Raw genomic sequence first — 24,664 nt, 5'->3', positions numbered from 1 at the left:
TGATTTGGCATCATCTAACAACAAAAAAAAAAAAGAAATAGTACATCAAACAAATTAACCAAAAACCCTAACTTTGAGTTTATTGTCATGAACAAGCGATGATTTATCTTTATTGTGGTGTGTACTCAAATTTGCAACCCAAATAACACAACATCATTTTATCACTCAACCCATGAATACGGAAATTTAAAGCAACAATAAGAAAAATTATTACTTGTAACTTCTAAGCATTGGCAACAAATTTCTCTTGATAAATCAAGAAAAAATATTTAAAATTCAACATTCTCAACAAGTACCGACAATTTCCAAGCAATCTCTGCCTACTGAAAATTAAAACCTATAACTTCTCAAAATAAGAAAATAGGCAGGAACAAGTCACATACATGTGTAAATCAAAAAATAAATAGAGAGATATTACCTCGACGTGTTTTTCAAGTTAAAGGCTTGTCATAAGCTATTAAGTTGCAATTCTTATTAGTAATTAATAGCAAAAGAAATAGTCAGGTAGAGAAAACACTAAGCAAATCTATTCTTCATAAGAAATTTATCAATTTTAATAGATTTGACAAATATCAAATAATAAAAGCTAATAATAATGAAATATTAATATGCAGTAACAATGTATTAAGCCCAAAACATCAACAAGGCTGCAACAAGCCTAATTTTATGGAGCAAAAACAATCAGTATGGTCACAATAAACGCAATTCTAAATCAAGACAAACAATTCATTAAGCTCGAATGGAAGAAATATTGAAACAAAGAGTAGTTTTATCTAATCTCTAATAAATAATGAACGAACATGGCATTGAAGAAAATGAAAAGTCAATGTTCGTCTTTTAAAAAAAATATTTTAAGAGAATTACTTTACAGGTCTACTTTCTTCTTAAAATTTTTAGTTTGGAGACGTGCTTTCATATTTTAAGCATAAGAGAATAATAATTTTTAATTGAATCGAGCCCACGTCCACTCCCAAGTGATTAATTGATCTTCTTCATCCATTACTTTCTCTCAAGAACTTTTGCTTTTTGATAGTTATTATTCTGAAGATTGGAGGGCTAATTGACATATGAAAATCAACTTAATCTAAACAAAATTATATTCAAAACACAAAAACTAATTAACTCACAAAAGCACATGAAAATAAATAAAAACTTGCAATCTTATTGTAAATAGAATTTGAAATGTGATGACAATGCTCTTCTCAAAAGAACAAACTTGAAGTTCAAGTAAGTTAGCTATAGTTCTTGTTTTTTGATGTCCAATTTCTCACATTCTTTATCATCAACATGAAAAGTTTGAAAAAAAAACTAAAGAAGAAAACCTATCGAACAGATAAGAACCGCACACCTCCTTTCATGTTGCTCCCTACAATCTTTAGTCTCTCCCCATAAAAATCAAAACTCATTTATTTTTCCTCAAATCCATATCAAATCCAAAACAATAAATGTCAGCAAAAGATAATTCCATATAGAGATAAATTATGCGTTGTTCTAATGTTAATATTGAAGTCTTCTAGAAAAAGCAAAATTTTTACTCAGATTCAAATTTAGGACTGAAAAGGATATGTTGGAGATGGACATTGACGTTTCATGCATGATAATGAATTGAAGTTTGGTACAACATAATTGCATAAATTTTTTGGGAAAAATAGAAACAACCGCTACCTTTCTAAGACAGAGGAGGAGACGGCGACAACAGCCGTGGATGTGTGAGGACGACGACCGATGAATCGCTGGAGGAGTAGGTGTCACCGTCAAAAACCCTATGCTTTCAAACTTAGGGTTAGGGGGGAATTAGGGTTAGGGTTTTGCGAGGGGAGGGGAGAGACCGCTGTAGGAGGAGGTAGCGGCCGAGCTTAGGCGGCAAGGTAGAGTTAATTGGAGGCAGTGGAGGTCTGATTAGGGTTGGAAGCAACAAGGGATTGACGTGAAGGTGGAGTTGAAAGTGGTGAGTCTTTGATAGCGGTGAAGGCTTAGGTGACAGTGAAGTATTTGACGACAAGGTGGAGTTAGGGGCGGCGGTGCTAGCAGGTAGGGGGTTTGGGGTTGGATTTTGAGAGAGGGAGGGAAGGAGGGAGGGAGGGGAGTTTCTAGGGCTGAAGGATCTGAAGTCAAGGCTATTTTTTATGTTGTGAATGGGTCCCATGTGATTTTGTTTTTGAAATTCAAAATTTGAAATTCGGGGGTGTGAAGAGATGGTATAAGGAGCTAGGATATTTTTGTCAGTCAAACACGTGTCCCAAAAGTTTACCGTAGCAAGTTTTGGTTTTACTATTGTATTTAAAGCAGTTGATTTTCTCAATTTTTCTCTGTGCTTCCTTTCTATTTATTTTTTATCGTTAGTAAAAATTTGTTTCCTACTATGCAACGGTGTGCCCCCAACTTTCTTTGAGTACAACTTATATATCTCAAAGTTCATGTGTTAGTATTCACTTTATTTCTTTCTTAAAGCAATGGAGCAACAGGCAATATGGAGATCAATAAATATCTATTGTTTCAGCCTTCACCTCTCTTGTTTCCTTAGCACTTCATCCGTTTTATATGTTGTATTCTTGCCTTTTCTTTAAAGGAGAAAAATATTTGATTAGTCATAAGTCTGTGAAAAAATTACACATGCAATGTCTATCGGTATATTATGAATATAACCAAGTTCATTTACATTTCCTTTTCCGATATAAGTTGCCATGTTATATGTTAATTTCTAATGCTTTTTTATAGTTTAGAAGAAAAATAATATGCTGATCGCATTAAGCAAATTAGGATATCCAAGGTGTAGTTATTATCTCAATTTCTATTTCAGATATCCAAGCAGTCACTATTACTCTTTTTTTATTTACTACTATTTTTTATTTTCGTCATGTTTAATAGGACCCCAGCTTGCATTTGAGTATGGACAAATTGAAATCAGTGAATTATGTTTTTCTAAGCAACATTTTTGAAAGTGCATGTTGTTATGACGCGTATTCATAAGCTGTAAACTGAAAATCGAATTATATCTGTAGACTTCAGAAGTGGCTGTCAATACAATATTTTTGGATTCAAGTACACAAATAAGAAGATAATAATGTCTGGTTGATTGGTATTTTTTTGCAAGTGTAAATTTAAAATCGTGTATAAGCTACAAATTGCATCTGTTAGGAGATGAACTATGTAGATAGGGACTGCAACTTGTTTAAAACATGACTTCGGCCTTTCTTCTAAAAGCCAATTTCCCATGCTTACGTTCCACAGTGGTTTTTGTAAACACTGCTGTAGGCTTTATGCCTTCGGAGAAATCACATTATCAAATCTTTGTTTCACCCTATTTTCCTCTGTAATAGAGGCATCACATTTGACATTTTGAGATTCATTTGGATGCTGCAATTCCTACTGTTTAAGATATGCTGATTTCTTGCTTTGCTGGCATCTAATTAATTGTACTTTTCACATGGCAGTTTAGTCCTATGGGACAATATTTTGCTACTGCTTCACATGATCGTACTGCTAGGCTGTGGTCAGTAGAAAGGATCCAACCACTGCGGATAATGGCTGGTCATCTATCTGATGTTGATGTAAGTTTGATCTCATTGTTCAAAATGGACAATCACTATTGAATACTTGTTTTCCAACTTTCGATAAAATACAATCTTAATTGCATATACCTAGTCCTTTTGATAGGTGAAGGGAGATTTTCCATAAAATACAGCCAGTAATGCCTTATTGTGAGATGCAATGAGAGCATGTTGAGAAAATAATTTGGTGGATAGGCATCACCAAGATAAAAGATGAGACTAGAAGTGCTTGAAATCAGCAATGGAAGCACGTTGAGGAAATAACTAGCTAAACAATAACTGTTCAAGTATGACACAAGATGCACTTGAATTGGGTAAAGTTAGTAACTATAGTTACTGATGATTTCCAATGTAAATGAGAATTTCATGGCTCTACTTAAGAAGGGATGTAAAGCCCATTGAACGGAATGATCCAGCAATGCTAATCGTTGTATTCTTGGTTTGTGGTACACATGAGTACACAATACACTATTGACAAGTATGATATACTCTACTGCCCTGTAAGCAATAAGAATAAGCAGGCCTAGTTGAAACAATCAATACAGTTTTGAGATTTCTCAGGGGCATTTCAATAGTTACGCGTGTAACATTTGTACGCACATGGACATAGAAGACATGGTCATGTACTTTAGAAAGCAAAAGTTCAAGCTCCAAAAATAGCTATGTAAGTCTGAAAAACTGCAACTAAGTCCATTAAGAAAAGATAATTAGTGCTAAGACAACAGAAGATCTCGTTGAATCAACCAGTCATTTGTTTCTTCTTTTATTTCAAGAATATACCACAAGTCTATGTGAACTAGCTGAATTTCAGTTGAGAGATGGAGTGGATTAGGTAACAGTAGAATGGGCCCTTAAATCCAGCAAACCCGCTTTAGAAGTATTGGAAGCTTTAAGTAACAATACATTAGATGTCTTTAGCTTCTCATAGTGTATCCTATTTGATTATGATTACGATATTGTTGTTTGGAGTTATCCTTAGATTAGGATGATTAGCAGAAAAATTCTTTATATTAGGATATATGAGGTATCTCTTGTTTCAAATTTTGGGTCTTTATGATTTTCTCTTTGCTATACTTACAACTTGAGTTGGATTAGAGCTTTTGTCTAGTTGTATTATGATCAAGTTTAGTCTAAAATCTGCTTCTTTATTCACGAAAAAGTTTTAAGACTTTGATACATGAGGTATCTTTTATTTCTAGCTTTGGGTCTATTTAAGATCTTCTCTTTGCAATATTAGAACTTTAGTTGGATTAGGGACTTTTGTGTAGTTGTATTATGATCAACTTTAGTCTGAAATCTGCTTCTTCGTGCGAAAAAGAAACATAAAAGACTGAAAAGACTTTGAGATATGAATGGATGATTTTTGAGTGGGGATATATTGACTGAGAGTTCAAGATTGTGCTGTTGGATTAAATCTAATTATGGGCATATATGTTACATTAGTGTATAATGCTATCTTTAAGGCTAACCCGCATAAAGTGATCAATCAATTTGGGTTAATGAGTATTTAAGTAAATCATGGGCTAATTGTGCAGATACCAGACTGTAATTCTAATTTTATGAGGGGCTAAATTAGAAAATTACAAATCTATATAAAGGGGTTATGGTCCCTAATCTAAAGGTTACGTTCTCTATTCTCTAATCCCCATCTAAAGAGATATTCAAGAGACACCTTTCAGATTAGAAGATCAAACCCTAATTAAGATTCGTGCTCAAATAGTTATGGATTTAGGTATTACTTCCGCTCGTTGTTGTTTAATCTCTATGAATTAGTCACGAATAAGTCTAACAAGTGGTATCAGAGCCACCGTGATTAATCTTAGGGATCTAAGATGAAGATTAGGGTTTTTTGATCTTAATTCAGTTTTATTAAGATCTGTGCACGTTTGGATCTTGTGCAAACATGAACTGTTGCTTCCAAAACTTGGGTTTTTAAACGACTCTGTCTTTTTTTGATTTGCTGATCGAATGGATTAAGCAAAGTTCATCTTTCGGCTTGATTTTTCTTTCGGTTGTTTGGATCTAAATTATATTCAAAATCGAAAGCAAGAGATCAATTTATGGAGTCAATCGTCGATGGCCACGCTCTTCGCCGACAATGTTCTGCTGGCGGCCTCGTTGTCAATTGGAGATAGCGACGGCGGCGATGGTTCAAAACGAAACCCTAAAGGGGTGTTCGTGCAGGAAATCATGCTTGAAAATGTGCGGAAATTAAGGAGGAGATTACCTTAATTTTAGGCGAGCTTCAGGGCTTGAAAGCTTCAGCGAACTTCGGTTCGATCTAAATGAACCCTGCGTTCGTTCTTAAGTCGAACCCCGCGTTCGTTCTCAAGTCGAACCTTACGTTCCTTCTTTAGTCGAACCCCGCGTTTATTCTCAAGCGAGCCTCTTGCTCAATTCAAACGAACCATGCGTTCGTTCTCAAACGAACCTCGCGTTCGTTCTCTGGCGTTCTCTTTTTTCCCGTCGGGTGAAAGGAGAGGGCTGCGTCTATTGTGTTTCCTTGGTTTTGTTAGGGCACACGACCTCAAACCCACTAAAATCAATTCTTTATTAGGTTTGCACAAGTCCAAGCCCACTTAAAGCTATTCGGTTATGGGCCTAAAATTCTTTAAGAATGGTTTAATTGGATATACCAATTAAAACATATTTTGGTGGGTCTTATTAAGTTATGAGCCCAATTTTTAGTATGCTTAATTTAATTAATTAAGCTATGAGATCCTTAATTAAGTTTTTTGGAAATTCAGTTAATTTGAATTAAATTATTTAATTTAAAATAAATTTGATAGTTAATCAATTATTTAATTCAAATAATGAGTATATGACACTAAAGTATTAAAGTTGTCTCTCATTCTAAATGATTAATTGAAATAAGAAGTTGCCAAAGTAACCTCTCTTGTGTAGATTGTTCATAAGGGATGTTACATATTTATGTGTATGTTTTCGTGTAAATATTTAATCGGTCCAAAGGAAGGTTAATACTTATTTAGACTGCATACATATCTGTGATGTTAAACATGTGACAATTATAAGGTTTACATGTGAATAATGAATCGATCCAAAGATAGTTTCATTATTTGACATGAGTTATTGTCAATTTAACATGAGTTATTGTCAATGTTTGATCATTGTAACAATGTATCACTTACAATTAATATTACTGTCCAAAAACTTAAGATTAATGTTGTGTCAGATATCTTGAGATGGGATTTGTCATTATTTGAATTTTATTGATTACTAATTATGGTTAATAATATGAGTATCTTTTGTTTATTTTAGCTAATGCATCTGCTACAATAATTTCTGCTAACATCAACTCAATTCTCATGCTCAATGGGACTAATTTCATGGTTTGAAAAGAGAACATATTAATTATTCTTGGCTGCATGGATCTAGACTTTGTATTAAGAACTGAACAACTCTAACCTCTCAATGCGAATAACACTCTTGATGCAAAGGAGTATGAGAAATGAGAGTGTTCAAATCACATGAGTCTCATGATCATTAAGCGTTGCGTTCCGGAAGCCTTCAGGGGCATAGAATCCGAAGGGATTACTAAGGCTAAAGATTTTTTTACCGAAATTAAGAAGCGTCTTGTGAAAAACGATAAGATAGAAACAAGCACCTTGTTAGCTCGCTTAATTTCGATGAAGTATAAAGGCAAAGGAAATATCAGGAAGGACATTATGGAAATATCTCATATTGTTTTAAAACTTAATGCCTCAAACTCGACCTATGCGACGAGTTACCGGTGCACCTGATTTTGTTATCTCTTCCTGCACAATTCAACCAATTTAAAGTCAGTTATAACTGCCAAAAGGAGAAATGGATTCTGAATAAGCTCATTTCATACTATGTGTAAGAAAAAGACATGTTGAAGCAAGATAAGACTGAAAGTGCTCATTTGGCTTATGCCTCTAAGGATAAGGGCAAGAAAAGGAAGAATGATAATGAAGCTGCTAAGGGTCCAATTTAGAAGAAACAATATAAGGATGATCAGAGTTGTTTCTTTTGTAATAAGGCTGGACATGTAAAGAAGGATTGTACCAAATATCACGTCTGGCGTGCTAAGAATGGTATATTCCTTACTTTGGTCTGTTCTGAGGTTAATTTAGCTTCAGTACCTAAAAATACTTGGTGGTTAGACTCTGGTGTCACTACTCACATAAGTGTTTCTATGCAGGGTTGTCTGAGCTACCGAAAACCAAATGATGATATCTTTGTGGGCGATGGACAATCGGTAGATGTGGAAGCAATTGAGCACCTTAGGTTGCTGTTAGGAACTGGTTCTTATTTAGATTTGAAAGATATTTTTGTAGTACTGTCTTTTAGATGAAATTTGATTTTTGTTTCTGTATTGGACAAATCAGGTTATTCTTGTTCATTTGGAAATAATCAATTCAGTTTTTTTTAATTCAAATATTGTGTGAACTAGTTACTTGAGTACTTATGACAACCTATATTTGCTTGATATAATTACTTCTTATAATGAAACTTTGCATGTGGAATCACGTGAAACTAAGCGTAAATTAAATAAAGAAAATTTGGCGACATTATGACATAAGCGTTTGGGTCATATCTCAAAAGCTAGAGTTGAGCGTCTTGTGTCTGATGGTATTTTAGATTCTCTTGACTTTTTAGACTTTAACGTATGTGTCGAATGTATCAAGGGAAAACAGACCAACGTTAAGAGATTAGGTGCCAAAAGATCTTCAGACGTCTTAGAATTGATACATACGGATATTTGTGGGCCATTTCCTACGGCATCTTGGAATGGTCAACAATACTTTATATCATTCATAGATGATTACTCACGTTATGGTATCTATATCTCATTCATAAAAAATCTGAATCTCTGGACATGTTCAAAGCCTATAAAGCTGAAGTTGAGAATCAACTCAATAAAAAAAATTAAAACCGTTAGATCTGATCGTGGTGGTGAGTACTACGGCAAATATGATGGTTCAGGTGAACAACGTTCAGGATCATTTACTAGATATCTAGAGGAATGCAGTATCATTCTACAGTACACCATGTCGGGTTCATCTAGCATGAATGATGTAGCTGAAAGACGAAACATGACTCTTAAGGATATGGTAAGAAGTATGATTGCTCATTCTTCTTTACCAGAGTCATTCTGGGGAGAAGCACTAAAGACAGTAGCTTATATTCTAAGCAGAATACCAAGTAAAGCAGTTGCTAAAACACCTTATGAGCTATGGACTGGTCGAAAGCCCAGTTTAAAGCACTTATATATTTGGGGATATCCAGCTGAGGTAAGGCCTTGTAGGTCAAATGAAAAGAAATTAGACTCCAAAACAGTTAGCAACTATTTTATTGGTGATACAGGTGTATCTTCTCTTCGGAACTTAGCGATCCTCATGGAAGCTTGAGGATAGATGATTCTCATGATAGCATGAGAATAGAGGTGTAAAACAGTATAGTGGAACGCAGGTGGAAGCGTGGAACGAGGCGACGAGCAGCAGATTCGAAGAATCCGGTTTTTAGCTCGTGAGTCGACTCATACATGAGCATGAGTCGACTCATCAGGTTGAGTCGACTCATGACTGTCATGAGTCGACTCACGAAACTCAGCCGTTTTGTCAAAAGTTTCTGCTCGGTCCTGTCATGAGTCGACTCACGAAACTCAGCCGTTTTGTCAAAAGTTTCTGCTCGGTCGACTCATCAGTTTTATGAGTCAACCCATATGTCATGAGTCGACTCATCTCAGTCATGAGTCGACTCATCGACGGTTTCCTGGTTTGGCTGGGTTTCTGTTCACACGAATTCCTGTTGGTTTTGGGCTTGGTTATTTATCAGATTGCCATTCACGTTTGTACACTTATATAAAGGGTTGTTTAGGGTTTCTAAACATGATTTGTGAGATCTTAGATCAGAGAGAGATTCTAATCATTGTATTAGGGTTTAGAGAGGATTAAGAGGTTGTTCTCGATTCTAGTGAGATTGTGAGGGAGAGATTTATAATAATTGATTCTTCATAATTTAGAGAAGGTATTTTTCTTTGTCATACTGAATTGTTCTTGTGTTTTAGTTGTCTTCTTCTCAACCCACCTTTTGGTAATTCCACGACCAAAGGGTACTCGCACGACGACTCGTATCAAGTTGGGATCAGAGTAATCAGATCCTGTGAAGGGGGCATCCTGTGTATGGTCCTTACTCGATCACAGTATAAGAAGCTTGGTGAGATCCTTATTTCCTTGGAAGAAGTCCAGAAGATAAGGAAGGAGAAGATGGCTGAAGGAGATAATTCAGCGAGGATTGATGCATTGGAGAAGCAGATCGAGACGATAGGTTCGACTCTCACACAACTCGTCAGTCTTATCCATGGAGGTGGCAAACAAGGTGAATCTCCTTCGAAGAAAATTATTGAGTTTGATGTGGAGAGAGTAGATTCAGATTCCGACAAGGAAGAGGAGACCGTTAAGACTGCATTGCATCAAGGGGGTAAGAATTCTTATCAGAACCTGAAGATTGACTTTAAGGTGGAGATTCTTGTTTATGATGAGAGTGTTGATGTCGAGAGGCTTGATGACTGGATCGAGCGGATGGAGATGTATTTTACTCTTTATGGCTATTCGTTAAAAGAGAAGATTGTGTTTGCGATTTTGAAGCTTTCAGGGCACGCGTTGACGTGGTGTAAATCCTACTGCAAGCAGGAGAAGAAGGCGATGTCGTGGGACAAGTTCAAGGAGTTACTGAGGAAATAGTTTTACCCGGTGGGATTCCTTGAAGAGCGTTAGTACAAGTGGTACGGTTTGCGCCAAAGGGTCAATCAAACCGTTCAAGAATACACCACGGAGTTCCAGCAGCAGGCGATGGTCCTCAACATTACGACAGAGGAATATGCCGTGTTTATGAAGTATATGACGGGATTGAGCGATTACATCCGAAAAGAGATGAAGCTATTCATGGTGGAATCAATTGCAGAGGCGAGCGTGAAGGCTATTGCCCTCGAGAGCAAGCAAAAAAAGGACAACGAGACTAAGGAAGACTAAGGAAGACTCCAAACAGACGGGAGACGAGTCTAGTGGTTCTCAATCTAAGGAGGAGGAGAAGAAGGGTGATCCAGGGAAGGCAGGACTGATTTGTAGTCACTGCGAGAAGACATGACACAGCTGATCGGTGTTGGGAGAAGTATCCTCATCTCAAGCCAAGAGGGTTGAAGAAGAAAGAGAAAAAGACATATATGATAGCTCAAGGTCCGAAAGAAGTCTTGGGGATGACAGAACCCAACATCAGTCTCAACCTTATGGCGGGGAAACAGACCACGAAAGAGGACGACGACCCGAGAGAACAACTCTTTGTTCTTAAGTTGCAAGTGAAGACTAGTTTGGTTGATGCTATTGTTGATTCGGGCAGCGAAAAAAATTTGATATCCGAGGCATTGGTTCAGAAGCTGGGTCTGAAGACGGTCAAGCATCCGAAGCCCTATCCATTGGGGTAGATTCAGAAGGAGGAGAAACTGAGTATAGTTGATCAATGTACTGTCAGATTTGTGCTCCACGAGTCGTATATTGACGAGGTTACGTGCGACGTCGTTCCATTGGATGTTTGTCAGATTATACTGAGCAATCCATACTTATGGGATAGATACGCGATCTACGAGAGGCGGGCTCAGAAGTACACCTTTACTAAGGATGGTAAAAAAGTTCATATTTCGTTCGGCATCTCTTCCGAGAGAGACAAGCTTAGGGATGGTGACGCGAGCGAAGAGACTAGTGAATGCAAGCAAGAAGTTTGTCTCGTTGTGCATTAGACTTCCAGAAAAGCCATCGATAAAGGATTACAACTTGGGGCGAAAGGTGATTACGACGAGATGCGGGATGGATGAGATGTTTCTGATCGGACGTCGAGACCGGATTCCTAGCAAGGTCAGGTGGTGCAGACAAGATGGAGAAGCTCGAGAGTTTCCTCAACAAAAGTTCTAACTTGAACGAGACTTCAAGTTCCTAAAGAAGGGACCCATGATACGGGTGTATCTTCTCTTCGGAACTTAGCGATCCTCATGGGAGCTTGATGATAGATGATTCTCATGATAGCATGAGAATAGAGGTGTAAAACAGTACAGTGGAACGCAGGTGGAAGCGTGGAACGAGGCGACGAGCAGCAAATTCGAAGAATCTAGTTTTCAGCTCGTGAGTCGACTCATACATGCACATGAGTCGACTCATCAGGATGAGTCGACTCATGACTGTCATGAGTCGACTCACGAAATCCAGCCGTTTTGTTAAAAGTTTCTGCTCGGTCGACTCATCAGTTTTATGAGTCGACCCATATCTCATGAGTCGACTCATCGACGGTTTTCTGGTTTGGTTGGGTTTCTGTTCACACGAATTCCTGTTGGTTTTGGGCTTGGTTATTTACCAGATTGCCATCCACGTTTGTACACCTATATAAATGGTTGTTTAGGGTTTCTAAACATGATCTGAGAGATCTTAGATCAGAGAGATTCTAATCATTGTATTAGGGTTTAGAGAGGATTGAGAGGTTCTCGATTCTAGTGAGATTGTGAGGGAGAGATTTGTAATAATTGATTCTTCATAATCTAGAGAAGGTATTTTCTTTCGCCATACTGAATTGTTCTTGTGTTTTAGTTGTCTTCTTCTCAACCCACCTTTTGGTAATTTCGCGACCAAAGGGTGCTCGCACGACGACTCATATCAATTGGGTAATCTAAACGTTCAATGAGCTATAAGTTTTATGATTCCATACTTAGGAATATTTTTAAGACAGGAACAACATTCTTTGAGAATGTTGAGTTTGGAGGCAGAAATAAGGCTAGAGACATTGCGTTTGAGGAGAAATTGGCTTCAAATCCAATCCATACAGTTACTCTTGATAATATTCATGTTCCTATACCTGTTATTAATCAAGAAGTAAATCCGGAATTCAAGATGACAATGTTGATCAACTCATTGTTCTAGAAGAACAAACTCAACAACCTCAAGAACCGGTACCATTAAGGAGATCCACGAGAAAAATAAGAAATGCTATTCCGGATGATTATATTGTATTTCTCCAAGAACATGAGAAAAGTAATGGAATGATGAAAGATGGTCCAATCAACTTCCTTCAGGTCATGAAAAGTTTTTAACTCTCAAAAGTGGATTGATGCCATGAATGAAGAGTACAAGTCTATGCAAGATAATAAGATTTGGGAACTTGTCCTATTACCAGAAGGTGCAAAACTAATTGGTTGTAAATGAATTTTTAAAACCAAGCGGGATGCAAATGGTAATGTGGAGAGGTATAATGCACGTCTTGTGGCTAAAGACTATACTCAAAAGGAAGGCATTGATTATACGGAGACTTTCTCTCCGGTTTCATCGAAAGACTCTTTTAGAACAATCATGACACTTGTTGCTCATTTTGATCTTGAGTTACATCAGATGGATGTTAAGACTGTATTTCTCAATGGTGATATTGATGAGATGATTTATATGGTGCAACCAGAAAACATTGTGTCAGGAGACCCGAAGAATATGATTTGCAAATTAAGAAAAATCCATCTATGGACTCAAGCAAGCTCCTCGTCAATGATATTACAAGTTTCAACAAATAATCTCGTTTGGTTTTGAGATGAATATTGTTGATGACTGTGTAGATCACAAGTTCAGTGGGAGTAAGTATATTTTCCTGGTCCTGTATGTCGATGATATATTACTTGCCACTAATGATATAGACATGTTGCACGAAACCAAGAGATTTCTATCAAAGAATTTTGGGATGAAAGAGCTTGGGGACGCCTCTTTTATATTAGGAATTCAGATACATCGAGATCGTTCTCGAGGTATACTTGGATTATCACAAAAGAGCTATATCGATAAAGTACTCAAAAGATTTGGCATGTAAAATTACAGACCAATTGACACCCATGTTGCTAAAGGAGACAAGCTCAGTCTCAATCAGTACCCTAAAGGTAACCTTAATATTCAGGAAATATAGAAGATTCCTTATGCTTCGGTTGTAAAAAATCTAATGTATGCTCAAGTGTGTACACGTCCGGATATTACGTACATTGTTGGTTATGAGGTATCTTCAGAAAACAAAAAATTATATGCTCACATACAGAAAATTAGATCAGCTGGAGGTCATTGGGTACTCTGATTCTGATTTTACTGGATGCTAAGATAGCAGAAAGTCTACATCAGGCTATATTTATATATTAGCAGGAGGAGCTATATCATGGAAAAGTGTCAAACAGACACTTATAGCTTCATTCACTATGGCAGCAGAGTTTGTAGCTTGCTATGAGGCATCCAATCATGGAATATGATTGTAAAATTTTATCACTGGACTGCGCATTCTGGATAATGTTGAAAGACCACTTAAGTTATTTTGTGACAATAAATCAGCAGTGATGTATTCCAATAACAACAGGAGCTCAACTAAGTCAAAATATATTGTCATTAAGTTCCTGATTGTGAAAGAAATGGTACAAAGTGAACAGATATCCATAGAACACGTTGGGACAAACTCTATGATAGCAAATCCTCTTACTAAAGGGTTGTCCCCCAAGGTCTTTCATGAGCACATTACTCATATGGGTGTGGTATTATTCGAGGATATCATGATTTAGTAGGAGTTTGTAATTTTCTAGTGCTTTGTGTTTGGTTGTATTGTCTGATCAGAATAAAGTATTCAGCTAAGACATTGTTTCATTATGTTTGGTTTTGACCTCACAAAAGTTAAAGTAGGACCAGTTGAAAATAGACATGTACTGATCATATTGCATGTAATTTTTATGCTGCACATCCATGATTGATCTATGTCGTTTGATTGTATTGGTATATGTGACCATTGATGGGTTTAGTCACGATAAATGTGACGAAGGCCGCTTTGATCCTATATTGATATTGTCAATGGACGAGATTGTTCGAAAATACCCTTACTTGTAATAGCAAATTCTGAGCTCATAAGGTTGTACATGTTTTAATAAAACATATTTTGCCCAAGTGGAAGATTGTTGGATTAAATCTAATTGTGAGAATATATGTTATATTAGTGTATAATGCTATATTTAAGGCTAACCCGCATAAAGTGATCAATCAATTTGGGTTAATGGGTATTTAAGTAAATCATGGGTTAATTGTGCAGATACCAGACTGCAATTCTAATTTTATGAGGGGCTAAATTAGAAAATTGTAAATCTAAAGGTTATATAAAGGGGTTATGGACCTATGGTTCCTAATCTAAAGGTTACGTTCTCTATTCTCTAATCCCCATCTAAAGAGATATTCAAGAGACACCTTTCAGATTAGAAGATCAAACGCTAATTAAGATCCGTGCTCAAATAGTTATGGATTCAGGTATTGCTTCCGCTCATTGTTGTTGTTTAATCTCTAATTAAGATCCGTGCTCAAATAGTTATGGATTCAGGTATTGCTTCCGCTCATTGTTGTTGTTTAATCTCTATGAATTAATCACGAATAAGTCTAACACGATTCAGGTATTGCTTCCGCTCATTGTTGTTGTTTAATCTCTATGAATTAATCACGAATAAGTCTAACACGTGCTCCCTGCTTTGTTAATTTATAGGGCATCAAGTGTTTGTTTATTGTGAAACCAAACAATGTAAATAGGAGTGGGTCATTATTTAATGAAGGCTGTGAATCAGTCTTTAGACAAAACCATCAACATTTAGGCGACTGATGATGTATCATTTCCATCATATATTATACATTAAAACATCTCTATCTTTGTGCATAAAATTTCAGTTGTAAGAATTTTTTTCGGAAACATTTTTGCTTTGTGAAATAACATTTCAATAAATACTGTTTCCACTTCTATGCTGGCATATCATTTTGTAAGCAGTAATATTATCCAGTTATCTTGGCATTTATATTGGATTCAACTAACCTTGCCCGTTATACTGATTATTTCATGTCAAATGTGTATTTTAATCTATAATAATACTTTGAATGAGTACATCATTTTCTCATCACTTCTTTGAGCTAAAATTATATTTGTAATGTGTAAAATCTGCATGATTGTCAGTGCGTACAATGGCATGTAAACTGCAACTACATTGCTACGGGATCCAGCGATAAAACAGTCAGATTATGGGACGTGCAAAGTGGGGAATGTGTTCGCATTTTCATTGGTCACAGAAGTATGGTGCTCTCATTGGCAATGTCTCCTGATGGGCGGTACATGGCTTCTGGCGATGAAGATGGAACCATCATGATGTGGGATCTATCCAGTGGGCGGTGTATTTCGCCATTAACAGGACATAATTCTTGTGTGTGGACACTTGCTTTCAGGTTAGTTTGTAATTCTTTGCTTCCTTTCTTCCGTGTATTATATGATCATCTAATTCTGATTTTAGCAGTATGAGAAATGGTTTAACTGGACTAGTGAGATCTTAGGATTATCTGTAAACTTTTAACATTGCATCCATACTAATGCTAGTTCTTCTCAACAATTTGGATTGATCTGAGATTTGATATCACTTGAAGTATGCAGTAAACCACCCAAAAAAATACAGATTCAGCTTTTCACTGGAATGCCCAATTATCAGCATGCATTCATTTCTTGAAATCTGGTTCTGAGTAATATCAAGTCTTGGAAGGTCCCCCTGCCCTAAAGTAATAGCTTCCCGAGTTGATGTGCATGACACATTTGTTTCTATTCCAATAAAATGCGCTTTGGATACCATTAAATAAGTTCCGAGTTTTAACTTTTTGAAATGCATAGCAAATGAGAACCTGAAATTTAGTAACTTCTGTTTATGCCTTTAGTTTTATTACGAGATTGACGTCTTATTAATCTAGGTCAGGATGAAACTGATGACTTGAGTGGCTATATTACGGTAAGAATCACTGTTTTAAAAAGCCTCCGCTTAGTCCGTCTAGGCGTACGCTTAGGCCTAGGCGATACCTGGGTTGCCTAGCTAGTGCCCAGCGCCTAGGCTGTACCTAGGCTGCCCATCTAGGTTTTGGAAGTGTTTAGAGGAGTATTGTCTGTTTACGTGGACTGCACCCTTTAGACTTTGATCATGATTTTTTGTGTTGTAGCCTCCACGTCCTCCAACCTCCTTCAAACTCATTTAACCTCTAAATATGAACACCTCCACTACCTTCTCCGACCTTCAGCAAATCCTCCTCGACCACCACTTAAATGAAGAAAAAAAATCCGCCTAGAACCAGTTCGACATCTAAGCTTTCTATAACATTGATATTTACTATCAATTATTGTAATTAAAAAAGAAAAAAAGAAAACGTACTAGACTCTAGGCGTCGGGTCCGACGCCTAGGCCTCTTAGCGTTTTCTATAACCTTGTTAGTTATTATTTTAGTTATTTAGTATATAAGTATGCATGGCTTATTGTGGATCTAAGATTGCTATTTTAACAAATTTATATGAATTTAATACATATTTTTATCAATTAATATAATTAAATAATTTTAAAAATAGTCAAACGCATAGGCGTCGTCTAGGCATACGCATAGGAGTCTAGGCACTAGGCGCTAGTTCAAACGCCTAGTCCGCCTAGCGCCTTCCGTGACATTGGTAAGAATAGTAGCAGAACTGGTAGTATGCATCGGATAACCAAGCCAAAAATTATTTGATGAATTTATAAAACATTTTCTGTCGGAAGTTGACCTGAGGGCCTAATAAGGTATGTAACCAAGGGATACCATTATCTTTCTTTTTCTCTTCTTCAAACTCCTGCAGCTCTGTCTTTGTAGACTATTGGAGGGCGCCCAATAAGATTGCAAGATATGTAATCGTGGGATATCTGTTGCTTTCTTTATCTTTTTAAACTCCTTAAGATAAATCTCGTCTTCTTTGAGTATTGCAAGATATATAACCAAGGGATGCCTGTAGCCTTCTTAATCTCTGCTTTAAACTCCTCCAGATCTGTCTTGACTTCTTAGAATAATGGAACATTTATTATAAAACATATCCTGTCGACATCGGCATTGAATTTTCTCTTAATTCTATTGTAGGCATTTCAGTAAAACGAAACTTCTGTTTGTGTGGTTAATTGATGAGCTTTTGGAAGCAAGGAGGTTGCACTTCATGGTTCTTGCTATACTTGGATATTTTTCTCTAGAAATAGCATGGATAGTCAAATTTGGTAAGTAATGCATGATGGATGCATGTCTTGACGGAAATATCAAAAATAGTTTCATGGTATTTAGATTTAATAAATGGTCTGAGTGAAACTCAGACAACTGTCAAAAGGAATGGCTGGATACTTGGATGGAGATGGTGATGGAATCGACATAATTTTGGATAGAATGGAAGATCAAGCATTATGCTTGCTGAATAGCTAGACTAATTTCTTTAGTCAAATTTAGTAAGCAATACAGGATAGATGCATGGATTGAATAAATGGTCATCAACATGATTTTGGATAGAACGGAAGATCAAGCATTAGGCTTGGACAAACTGAATAGCTAGACTAATTTCTTTAGTCAAATTTATTAAGTAATACAGGATGGATGCATGGATTTAATACAAGTGGTCTATGTGAAACTTAAAACTATCAAAACGAATGGTTGGATACTTGGATGGAGTTGTGATGAAATCAACATAATTTTCGATGGAATGGAAGATCGACCATTATACTTGGACAAACTGATCAGCTAGCCTAATTTCTTGAGTGCACATTCAAAGCTTTATATAAGACCTGCAGTATAAGTTACAAAAATTCAGAGCTGCCCAAAAATCACAGCAAAAAGACTAGGGGTGTATTCGGTCTGGATACGGCTCGGATATGATGCCTACCATATCCATATCCGCTTACTCATCTCGGATACTGATACATATACGGATATAACTCGGTAAGGAAAATTCATATCCATATCCGCTAAAATCGGATACGGTTACGGATATACATGCGGATATATAAGCGGATATGCATGCATATACAAAACGGATATGAAAAAGCTAGATAGTATTGAGAAAAACATAGTTCATGTGATACAAAAGAGTTCGTTAATGTGTTCATTATAACTAAAAAGTTAAGATTAGACATCTTGATCATCAAAATTAAACACAAATTCATAATCTAAGAATCGAAACTATCGTAAGAGTATGACTAATACGTATTCGGATATTTCAGATACAGATACATATATTTCACTATAAAACCATATCTGTAACCATATCCTATCGGTTATAGATTTGAGTAACCATATCCGTATCCTAACGGATACGGTTACAGATATTTTCTCGAATACGGATGTAGTTTAGCACCTCTAGTTGGGAGTCTTAGCTACTTCTTCTCCCTCTCTCTCCTCAACGTATGACACTCGGTAAAATTATGTCGTTAAGGTGCGAAGCCCACTCTGAATGCACGCCACCATAGCCGGGTGTAGCATATAAGATCGTTTGTGAGCTAAATGGATTGTCGGGTATACCACCTCCACCGGGATGGCTTCACAAGAATGTGTGGGGACCACACGGTATTTTAGCCACAACATCAAATTATCCTATCGGTTATAGATTTGAGTAACCATATCCGTATCCTAACGGATACGGTTACGGATATTTCCTCATATACGGATACGGTTTAGCACCCCTAATCTTGAATCCATCCTCATGCTTTCTCTAAAGTCATCTTCTTTGTTAAATTAACACTTTGATATCTTCTTGAACTATCTCAATACATGTTCATGTAGCTATGGCCCAATTCTTGTTGTTCCATTGACTACGACCCTACAACTCCCAATTCTTGTTGCTCCATTGACTACGACCCTACAGCTCCCAATTCTTTTTGCTCCACCGACTACGACCCTACAACTTCTAACTAACACACTCAATGATCTCTGGTTCACATGCCCATGTTCTCCCTTTATTTTGTCCTCATTTTGGCTAGTCTAGCTTCCTACTCATCCACGCATTTCTTATTCTATCTTCTAATGGATCACTACTCGCTCTTCTGGACATCCATTTCTGTTGAAAATAATCTTATTAAATCTATTTTCAGGATTTCTTTCTTAATTGTCTATTACTAAGATATAGAAATTGTGCTGCAATTTCATGGGTACGCAACTTTGTATTGTACTCTTTGAAGTTGGTTTCCATATTTTGGACGAGTTCGTTGTCACTTTCAATTTTATCCAAGTCTCTTATGATTTCTCTTGGTTAATAAATTTGCAAAAACCACTACATTTTACTGACCTTTATGCTGGTGGCTTCATTGTGCAGTGCAAATTTGATCTATGCAGTTTCATATGACCTTGAGTTGTATTTTTCTGAATTCAGAGTTAATGCCAACATTTAACCCGGAAGTTTGCTTGATAATTTGCATCTTTTACCCACTTTGTTAACCATACCCTCTAGGTCCAAACTGAATTTTATACCAGGAAAGTATTAAGAAAACTGGACAACCCAACTGCTGTAGAAAATACGAGCACAAATTTTCTGCTCACTTCAAGTCAGATAAAGAATTTAAATGTAATACTTCTGTCTAAAGATGTGTCACCTTTATATACATTCAACGAAACTCATCATCATATGCACTTCTATGATTATCACAGCTGTGAAGGGACAATGCTTGCATCTGGGTCTGCTGACTGCACTGTAAAACTATGGGATGTCACTTCCAGCACCAAGCCAACAAAGGCTGATGAGAAGTAAAGTTTATATAAAAACCCTACGCCCCTGATCTTTCTTAATGTCCATCGTTTGAAGCTAATACACGTCTAATCTGCTCTCTTTTCTAACAGCAAAGGAAGCAGTGCTAACAGGCTCAGGCTATTGAAAGCTCTTCCAACCAAATCAACTCCAGTTTATAACTTAAGGGTAAACGATAAACACTTGATGAACTTTATTCAAACCGAGTCTCAATTTGAATCTCGGGCCTTTTTCTTCTTGCTGCAGTTTTCTCGTAGAAATCTTTTATTTGCGGCTGGTGCGCTTTCAAAAAGCTAGAGATGAGCTATAAAAGAGATAATGGATCACAGGAAGTCAGCTGATGCATCTGCATCCTCCATGTGATCTTCTTCCATTGGAGTCAGGATCCCACATGAGTTATCTTTGTCCTTTATTGTTTATTATCTATTTGTTGTTGACATCCTATTCGTTCACTTTTGCCTGGTTACAGCGTAGTGGGTGCTTTTCAATTGTCAAAGGATATGTCTTCTCGAAGTCATTGGCAATTTGGCTAAATGTTCAATGTCCCTAGCTAGCTTTGTCGGTAACCAAGTTTGTAATATTCACTCTTGTATGCGCGATACATGTAAGAGATAATTATGGGTGTCTGCCGAAAAAAAGTCTTGTCTGTAACTCTCTCTCAGTGTGCTCCTTTCATAATTTTGATGTTTCAGCGTTGTATGCCGAGAAACTCTTCTTAGTTTTCCCAGTGAAGCTTTGTGTTTGAAGCTCATTTTATCCGCTGTGTGTTACTTTTATTACCAAAACTTCCAAGCTTGCCGGAGTTTTATCCGCTGGTTGTCTTTTTGACCGCGTGGAAGTCGGTTCTGTGCGGTAGACTCAAACAGTCAGTGATGGTCCTCGACCAGTTGAAGTTCGGGGGTGGTGGTGGGGCTTGATTGATGTGAGAGCTTGGGCTAACTTCTGTTCCTACGGTTTTGCTCGGATAAGATGCCTATGACAATGAGTGGCGGATAAATTATAGCAATAGCCCCTCAAGTTGCTTATGCTTGGGGCCCAAAACCCCTGAGCGACTGAGCTGAGCTTCGTCCGTGCTTGTCCTTTTGGGACACGGGTAGGGCCAAAACCCTATCCAGTTTTCTCCATCGTGGGATGTCATCTGTTGAGAATGGTACTATCTGCAGCACATCTGATGGTACTTTCATTCATTAAGCTGTTGAGCGGTATGGGTAATGGTTCATTACTCAAGTCTAGGGTGTTTTTGGGGGTATTTTTAAAAACCGGGTCACGACTGAACCTAGCCTAGTTTTGGGTTAATCCGTGATTGGCAAATACTAGACCAGTGTTGGCCCAGTTCTTGTTAGGCCTTAGAACTAGTTTAGTGTTGAACCGGCACTCCCTTTGCCCAATCCTAAACTGGTTTAGAAATAAACTGGGCCAAGGTCGTGATTGCCAAACGCACATTCGGTAACCAAGTATATTTACTTTCTACGGAGCTGTAGCTTGGAATCCAACCCACTTTATCTTTTAGAACTTATTTTTTTCCAGTTATTTCATGATGTATGAACAGTTCTTACTTATTTACTTCGTCAGATATTGCTTTGAGTTTTCATCACAAATGTTAGAAGCAAGGAGTCTGAAACAAAAGAAAGTACACAATGGAAACAGTTTATGATAGTTCGTGATATTGATATGTGAGGGAATTTGGAATTCAATTTTGATTTCATACGCATTTCGAGGCAGCACTGATCTAATTTTGTTAAGACTTTAAAACTGCTTTCTTGAAACAAAAACAGGGGTAATTAAACAAAGCCCATTTAAGTAGCCTGCAAAAGAGAAGGGTCAAATCAATAGCACATAGTCGTCCTATACATTTAGCCGGAACATCCTTAAATTTGATGTGCACCGTAACAAAATGGGATCTACAATGTTTGCATGTCCAAATTAGAACAAAAATAAAATAAGAAAGGCAAAACTTCAGTGGAGGCCCTTGATGTATAAGTAGAACAACGGTCTAGGTACGTCCTTGATGCTTGTAAGTCATCACATAAAGTCCTTAACTTTTCCTCTGTCTTCAGCATCAGTCCATTTTGAAATATTCTATTAAAAATCGTTGATGTGGCAAGTTAAGTTGTAATTTTTGAAAGTTGTTTGATGACTGGACATATTTCCCTCTCCCCCCTCCTTTCTTATGCACAAGTTCAAAAGCAAAGCGTTTTCTCGATGTAGTCCCTCATGTTTTTAATATTTTGAAATTTCCTGCCCACGTTTATAGATATTTTGGAATTAGTGCCCTAAAATTTCACACTTTATAATTGGTCTCCCAAATGTGTTAAATGTTCTAAAATTTATCCCCCCAAATATTTCAACCTAATCCTAACTAGGGGGACTACTTTTTAAAAACTTAGAAGATTTGAGGGACTGATTCAAAATATGAAGATTTGGGGGCACTATTATGAAAATTTAGGAGACTAATATCAAAGCGCTTAAAGTTGGGGGACTAATTTTGAAGTATGAAGATTTGGGGGACTAATTTCAAAAATATGAAACACTTGGGGGTTCACCTTATCAAAATGAGTTCAACTTTTGATATTAATCCCCTAAATCTTTCATACATACATACATATTCATGTAGCGCGTGCGCGCGCACACACACATATACACACATATGCATATATATACATGTTGATGTATGAAATCAAACAGTCAAAGCAAGGAGTGATTGAGTTGAAGGAGGTCCTCTAACTCTCTGAAAGTCTGGTTCTTAAGCAAGTTGTTCTTTCCTGCACAAGTAACAAATCGTAAGAGGGCGAAGTCTGGTTCCCTGGTTGCTCCTCTGATGACCAAGTCAGTGATTTGCTTAGAGCGGAGAAGTAAAAGGAAATGCAGTAGTTCTTGAGCTCAGAGAGTAATGGAAAAAAGCTTACCTTGTAATTGAAAATAGTATCTCTTTTTATAATAGTGGCAAGAGGGTAGAATGACAACTTCGACCGATATGGGATGGCGGCCACGTCAGCCTCAACTTTACAGGTGTCGGCCGATGAGTGGAGAAGATGTCACTTCGATGTTTAATGTGAAGTGATGTGTGTGTGTGTGGTGCTGACTGTTGGCCTCTTTGTTTTGATGATGTTTAACAAACAATTTACGACTAATGTTGTTTGTCCAGTATTTGTGGTTTTCTATTTATTGTAAACAAACAACATTGTTGGAGGATGGATGAAATTGCGCATTCACGATCATATTCAATGGAGGTTGGCGAAATTATGGAGTGAAGCCTACGCAATTCAAGTTAAAGATTCAAGTTCAAGTTTCATCCGCAAGTGTACCAAGATAGAGCTTATTGAAGATCAAGATTGCTTGGATAATATTTAGTTTTAGGTTTTATATTATGTGTGTTAGTGCTTTAAGCTCAATATAATATGCACACACATTTTATTGGTTTCTTTGTATATATATATAGCTATATATATATACATAAGTTAAGTTTTAGTTTCTATGTATATTTAGTTATATATATACATACATGGTTTTGAGTTTTCAAGTTTTAATATAAAACAATTGAATACAATTGAAAATACATTTCTTGTTTCATACTTACATGCATATATATGATTTCATCAATATCAATTTTATTTAGTTCAATGAAATCACGTTTTAGTGCATTATATGTGCATTTTGATAAAATACTATATTTATTGTTTATAGACTTCATAACAATAGTTTACATCTTTCTTCAAGTCTACAAAATCATTTTGTATTATTTCAAAACATGGTTAAGCTAAAATGTCAAAACTCATATGTTCACATTTTCATGTTTTTGGACTATTTTACAAAATGAAGATATTTTTTATTTGGGAGGTCCTTTCTAAAAACCAGTTTTTGTAGCATGTGTATTATCATGTCTACAATTATTTTCTAAAGTTTTACATTTTTCTGAATTTATTTGAGATTTTAAATAGGGTTTTAAAATCATCAAACTGCTTCTAAACCTGTTATTTCATATATCTGTTTGCGGTCGACCGCCACGGTCGACCGTGCCCTTGATTTCCCCTTAGTAGCCAGCAGAGACTTTCGCGGTCGACCGTGATGGTCGACCGTCAGTCTGAAAAATCCCACGGTCGACCGTCACGGTCGACCATAAAACTTTCTGGATATTTTCTCAGACTCGAAAGTGGCTTGTGGTCGACCGCGAGAATTCCACAGTCGACCGTCGTTCACCCCAACGGTCATTTTGGTACAGAATCAGATTTTTGATTCTTAGGCTTTTTGGTCTTTTCCTTTGGGGTTTTTGGCCGAGGTTTTGGGAGGCTATAAATACCCCCCTTGCTCTCATCTTTCTAGGGTATCAAAGAAGTTTTTAAACAATGTTTAATAAGGGTTTAAGCTTGTTTAGTTTGTTTTAAGTTTGAGATTTTTTATTTACAAAGGAGGAAGCTTACATTGCAAATTGAGGGAGTCATCCTCAGTCTTCTTCATCCTCTCCTTTGTGTTTATAGAGAAGTTTTTCTAACTCTTTTCTCTAG

General features: G+C 36.8%; 1 protein-coding gene across 1 annotated transcript in view; it reads left to right on the top strand.

Annotated features, from left to right (window-relative positions):
• The window catches only part of LOC109841232 (transcription initiation factor TFIID subunit 5), a 34,485-nt gene extending 13,596 nt beyond the window's left edge, over positions 1–20,889 (top strand). The window contains exons 15-19 of the mRNA XM_020410140.1: positions 3,435–3,551; positions 15,570–15,835; positions 20,066–20,161; positions 20,255–20,330; positions 20,409–20,889. Coding sequence (XP_020265729.1) covers positions 3,435–3,551; positions 15,570–15,835; positions 20,066–20,161; positions 20,255–20,330; positions 20,409–20,459 — 606 coding nt within the window. The 3' untranslated portion in view covers positions 20,460–20,889. The remainder of the gene's footprint in view (positions 1–3,434; positions 3,552–15,569; positions 15,836–20,065; positions 20,162–20,254; positions 20,331–20,408) is intronic.

This window comes from Asparagus officinalis, chromosome 5 (genome assembly GCF_001876935.1).
Source record: "Asparagus officinalis chromosome 5, Aspof.V1, whole genome shotgun sequence".
NCBI lineage: Eukaryota > Viridiplantae > Streptophyta > Magnoliopsida > Asparagales > Asparagaceae > Asparagus > Asparagus officinalis.
The sequence above is the reverse complement of the archived record's forward strand: the minus strand, read 5'-3'. Positions and strand labels throughout refer to the sequence as shown.